We start from the raw sequence: 6,687 nt of genomic DNA on the forward strand, positions 1-6,687 counted from the left end.
TATCATTGAGTTATGGAATTTTTTAAGAATTATTTCAATGTTTTTTTTTTTTTTTGGTAAATTTGAACTTAATTATTTTTTTTTTTGTTTCAGGCAGCAGAGAAAATTTTGAAGGCGGCCTTATATCTAGAGGACCGAGACTTAGCAGCAACATTCCAGAGAGGAAGAGCACGTCATTCCCTTACTGATATAACACTAAGACTAAAGTTAAGGGATTCTTTAGCGATTGCCTCTGCCTTAGAAGCCAAAGTGGGTCACTATATAAACATGCGCTACCCTTCTGTCCAAGGATGTCCCTGTGACAACTACACAACTGATGATGCCTACTACATGTTGGCAAAGACAGAAGAATTAATGATTTTACTAAGACCTCGTTTTGTAAGTTAGTAATACCCAGCTATACCCAGCTTTACAACTTAGACGGTTATAAAGCCATTCACAACTACAGGCCTGATACAAAATGAATATGGAACACCTATCTATTAACAAGATAACTTCACTTACACCAGTGTCATTAGGGATAGAGACGACTACTGTCAATATATCTTTGCTCAATTCCCAATCAAATTCATTAAATCCTTTTATATCTATTGGAGCTGTTTATAGATTTTCCATTACTAATACAACTGCATTCTCAGATAATCTAAGGAATTTTATCATAAGCAACAAACTCAACATAAATCACGTCATCCTAAAAGGTGACTTCAACATTGACCTCTGTCAACAAAATAAAAATCCTCCAAGTCGACTACCTTCTAAATGGCTTGAACACCTATATGCTAATTCCCTTGATCACCAAGGCCTCACGAATTACTCACACATCTGCTTCAACCTTGGACAACATATGCACTAATATAACAGCCCCCCCCCCCTTGTCTCTGGTATAATCACTGACAGAACAACCGATCACTATCCTACCTTCCTCACAGCAAACATGGACATTACACCTTCGGATACCCAGAAACCTACTTTCAGACTACACAGCAAAGCAGCAATAATCAAAAAGCACTTCACAAACTAAACTGGGAATCTGAGTTTAGTAATATACATGATATAAATTAATTAGCCAATATCTTTCTCTCCAAAACTCTAAGCCTCTATAACACTCACTGTCGTCTCCTCACCAAGCAAGTAACTGGCTAAAGATTAAACAACCCCTGGGTCACAAGTGGCATACTTAATACTATTTATAAGAAACATGAATATAAAAAAAACAATTAGCCTAGTTATATAAGAAATATTTAAAAGATACTTATCAATGCTTTCCAGTATATTAAGGGCTTAACTTTTCTTTTATGAGAGCAGATTCAAAGAATCAAAAGGAAACATGAAAAGTTCATGGAAAGCCGTCTTTAACATTCTGGGATCTAAACAACATTCATATAACAAGCAGATAAAACTCTTCAAAGATGGTTATACAGCTGACAGACATAGAAACAGCAACTGAATTCAATAGCGTCTTTTCATCAACTAGTGCTAACCTTGCAATGTCTGGGTCTCTGGGAAAAATCCCAGAGACCCAGACACATATTACCACTTATCTTTCACATCTTTCACCAGTCAGCCCTACAGATGTTGTGCCCATCATTCACTCACTAAAAACCAAAGCTGGGAACATTAGTGAAATACCATCCATGGTACACAAGAGCGCCTCCCATGCCCTTGCGCCACCCATAGCTCTGCTGTTCAACAAATCTCTAGAGTGTCATACGTTTCCTGACATCCTTAAACAAACAAGAGTAACGCCAGTTCATAAAGGAGGCGAGACAGCTAACAATTACAGACCAATATCAAATCTACCGGTACTATACTTGGAGAACCCTATGGCGACCCCATCTACTTGCTTATACATGTGCCCATCAGGGCTCAAGAAGGGTGCCTCTTTAGTACAAGCTTGGAGTAGTTTCCTTAGAACGTTTTCTGGTATGTCAAGAGGAGTACAGGCCGGATCACGATACACTCTGTCCGCTATCATCCCGATTGTTTCATCCACAGGTACGTTGGTAAACAGTGATTCTATGTCCATCGAGGCTCTTATCCCTGTGGCCCGTGTTCCCCGCAGTAAGTCAATAAATTCCTTTGGAGACTTCAGGCTGAAGGCGCAAGAGACATAAGGGGTCAGCAAGCCGTTGAGTAGCTTCACCAGTCTGTACGTAGGTGTGGGTATCTGGCTGATGATTGGCCGAAGTGGGTTTCCAGGCTTGTGTGTCTTGACATTTTCATACGCGTATCCAGGTTTGTATTCCCCAATAATCTTTGGCAGGTGGAGTCCGGATTTCTTGGCATTCACAGTTTCGATCAGTTTGTTGACCTGTGCTTTCAATTCGGCTGTAGTGTCCTTCGTTACCCTTTGGAATTTAGTTTGGTCAGAGAGTATGAGGTTCATTTTCGCCAGATATTCGTCTTTTTTAAGAATGACGTATATTGGCGACTTGTCACCTCTCCTGACGACTATCTCCTTGTTCTCACGAAGGCTCTTAGCTGCCGCTTTGAGCTCGGGGGACAGTATGATGCTTCTGTAGTTGCCTCGAATCTTTCCTGCTTTTGCGATAAGTTCTACTTGTAAGGTGTCCTTGGTGGTGACCTTCTTTTGTGTCTCGAAAGACTAAACTAAAGTCTTTGGAAATGTAATAAGTTATTACGAAACGCGTTCAAGTGTCGCGTCAGACTAGAAATAAAAATGAATTTTTGAGAACTGATTTTTCAATTACCATCGACAGTGAGAAGAAACATAAGAAATATTGAGAAAATTCATGTTAGAATTATTAATCTTACTTTTCCGGTCATATTTAATAATATATGTCTACAGGAAAGACTGCTACCCAAATACACTAATATATATATATATATATATATATATATATATATATATATATATATATATATATATATATATATATATATATATCGTACCTAGTAGCCAGAAGGCACTTCTCGGCCTACTATGCAAGGCCCGATTTGCCAAATAAGCCAAGTTTTCCTGAATTAATATATTTTCTCTAATTTTTTTCTTATGAAATGATAAAGCTTCCCATTTCGTTATGTATGAGGTCAATTTTTTTTATTGGAGTTAAAATTAACGTAGATATATGACCAAACCTAACCAACCCTACCTAACCTAACCTAACGTATCTTTATAGGTTAGGTTCGGTTAGGCAGCCGAAAAAGTTAGGTTAGGTTAGGTTAGGTAGGTTAGGTAGTCGAAAAAGAATTAATTCATGAAAACTTGGCTTATTAGGCAAATCGTGCCATGCATAGTAGGCTGAGAAGTGCGTTCTGGCTACTAGGTACGACATATATATATATATATATATATATATATATATATATATATATATATATATATATATATATATATATATATATATATATATATATATTTTTTTTTTTTTTTTTTTTTTTTTTTAAAGTTTGTGAGGGTACCACCTCTGGTGCCAATGTGGGGACCCATAGCCTCGGAGAAGAAAATAAAAAGTATTCAGAGGAGACCTTGTGGTTTCTCACTGAACACTAATATTATCTTCTCCTACCACCCCCATTCTTTTGTATGTACACATATATATTTACTTTATTTGAACTTTGTTACAAAAAAGGAGTTACATATAGGTTACAAAGATGGTTGTCATAGGTTGTCGAGTTCCTCCAGCTCCTCAGATGGCGGGCAGGAACCCTGGATGCAGTGCGCATTTCCCCTCTGTATCGCCACACTGAGGCGCTGGAAAAGAAAGCTTGCAGCTCTCGGGTCCCTTGTTGTTTCAATGAGCCTAGAACCCAGTTCCTTCAAAAAACTGGTAGCACTTTTACCCCAGGCGCCGAGCGTCTCAGAAGCAATGGGGACAAAATTGTAGTGATGATCCAGTTCTCTATACTTACGGGATTTGGCTGCTTCCCTGTGGGTGGCAGCGCCACCTGGTTGTGCAACCGATATATATATATATATATATATATATATATATATATATATATATATATATATATATATATATATATATATATATATATACATATATATATGTGTGTATATCATGAAAATAAACACGTGATTAAGAATGTGACAATGTCAGACCACGGAGGAAAATGAAACAGGAATTTCCTTAAGTACTTTCGTATATTAAATACATCTTCAGAAGGAATTCCTTCTGAAGATGTATTTATAAAAATATATATAAAAATATATATATATATATATATATATATATATATATATATATATATATATATATATATATATATATATATATATATATATATATATATGTGTGTGTGTGTGTGTGTGTGTGTGTGTGTGTGTGTGTGTGTGTATATGGGTATCATAAATGTGTATATATCTGGGTATAATAAATGTGTATATAAAAGAGTATAAATATGTGTCTCAAAACATAGGTACAATTTGAAAATATTGATTTTTTTAGTACTAAGTAATATTTTGTACATTCAGTCAATAATTATTATAGGTTCTATAGTTTTTGGAGGATAGGTTGTGCCACATTGTAAAGCATAGATTGATGCCGAAAGGCAGTTTTGTTAATTGGTACAGTATTAATATTCACAATTTCTTACAGATATAGAGGATATTTGGAACAATGACGTTTAGGTTCATGTTATGTTGCTCTGTAATATGAAAATCTATATATATGAGGATGTAAGGATTTTATTTTGGCTTGATTCTGTTTTTCCATATATTTTGTATTTTGATATGAAGAAATAATTTTTGCTTTAATTGTGGATATATCTGATTTTTGCCGGGAACAAAGTAATTGATCCATGTTAGGCTTAATCTGTGTTAACAATATTTGGTTGCTGAACTGTTAATGTACAATTATATAATAATTTAGACCAAAGCTTTGACTTACTTGCTTATGGTAAACTTTGCAATCCACATTATGCTGGATGTGATGTTTTATTATGTGTAAAGAGTTTCCCTTACAAAATATATATTATAAGTATCAATAGCTAAAATATTGTATTTATGTTGCAAGAAGGGTTAGATTACACTGTTTACTAAGAAGATACAGTATTTGTTTATTTAAAAAAAACATTAATTAAGCCTAGCATATGGGGGATAATTTAAATTAATAATTGAATTGAGTTTTAAATGAATTGGATAATACTTAAATGATACTTAATAATGAAAGGCAAATACATTATTTTACATTCTATAGCTTTGGAGATAAATAAAATAGCAGTAGAGATACGGTACATAATATTCACAAAACAGCGAATAAAATATTAATTAGGAAGAAGAAAACTGTGAGAATTTGGCTTCATGGTGTTAATTAGCTATTTGTTTCTTTCACTTTTAAATTAGATAATAGTAATTAAGCATTTCAGTGAAATCATTTGGAAGATTTTTCAACAATTTAAGACATTAATTTGAATGATATTTCTGCAATGCAAATATATACCTTTCTTGTATGGTGTCCAAGAGCTCTGCACTTCAGAGTTTCAAAGATATAGAACGTGTTTAAGGTCATTTATATAATTATCATTATCAAAGATTTTAATAACTATGCCGCAAGCTGTCTTGGATTGGAGTTTATTAAATTTATGATTTGTATGATGATGTAATTTTGAATTGTGGATTCCGAGGCGTAGATATCGAAAATGAGATATGGACATATTAGTGAAAAATATATCGTAATCAAGGTAGTGCTAGGTACATAGTATAGAATTTAGTGTGGCATTAGTTTTAGATACTTTAATTTTATTTTATATATGGCAATATAAGTTCAGTTTGTTGTGGTTGTAATCACCAAGGAATTTTTCTCAGTTCAATTTGATTAGTTGTCTTGTTTCCAAATAATATGCAGTAAGATTTTAAATGTTAAGGATGAGTTTGTTAGCTGTTAGCCATAAATGAGGGTTTTTAGTTCAGTTTTCAGTGTGTGCGAATAAGTTGGTTAGCAATATAGACAATGATGGTTATGTCATCAGCAATAGAACTGGCTTAAGGTGTTATATGGCAGTTGGTTGGTCATTGATGTATATGAGAAAGATGAAGGGGCCTCTTATACTACCCTGTGGAATGTCAACATTATCTGCTAGTGTGGGAGAAGTAGCAACGTTCACAGTAACATTTGGTAGTGTGGGAGAAGTAGCAACGTTCACGGTAACATTTGGTAGTGTGGGAGAAGTAGCAACGTTCACAGTAACATTTGGTAGTGTGGGTGAAGTAGCAACGCCCACAGTAACATTCAGTAGTGTGGGAGAAGTAGCAACGTTCACAGTAACATTTGGTAGTGTGGGAGAAGTAGCAACGCCCACAGTAACATTCAGTAGTGTGGGAGAAGTAGCAACGTTCACAGTAACATTTGGTAGTGTGGGTGAAGTAGCAACGCCCACAGTAACATTTGGTAGTGTGGGAGAAGTAGCAACGTTCACAGTAACATTTGGTAGTGTGGGAGAAGTAGCAACGTTCACAGTAACATTTGGTAGTGTGGGGGAAGTAGCAATGTTCACAGTAACATTTGGTAGTGTTGGAGAAGTAGCAGTACTATAGTTATCAGTGAAAAAGACCATAATAGGTAAAAAGTAAGGACCGTTTGAAAATTAATTTTTGTCAAAAGCTGCATATGTCAGTCATATTTATTAATGCATCTTTGGTGCTTCTTAGTATATTCTTCGTGTCATTTATAGTATTTATATCTTGACAATTTCAAGACACAAAAGTACAGTAGAGGTATTTCA

The 6,687-nt window shown here is 34.8% G+C and overlaps 1 protein-coding gene across 1 annotated transcript in view; it reads left to right on the forward strand.

The window, feature by feature from the left end:
• The window catches only part of LOC138368222 (sacsin-like), a 214,582-nt gene extending 213,048 nt beyond the window's left edge, over nucleotides 1-1,534 (forward strand). The window contains exon 6 of the mRNA XM_069330755.1: nucleotides 94-1,534. Coding sequence (XP_069186856.1) covers nucleotides 94-387 — 294 coding nt within the window. The 3' untranslated portion in view covers nucleotides 388-1,534. The remainder of the gene's footprint in view (nucleotides 1-93) is intronic.
• The last annotated feature ends 5,153 nt before the right edge of the window (nucleotides 1,535-6,687 follow it).

Source organism: Procambarus clarkii, chromosome 24 (assembly GCF_040958095.1).
Source record: "Procambarus clarkii isolate CNS0578487 chromosome 24, FALCON_Pclarkii_2.0, whole genome shotgun sequence".
Taxonomy (NCBI): Eukaryota; Metazoa; Arthropoda; class Malacostraca; order Decapoda; family Cambaridae; genus Procambarus; species Procambarus clarkii.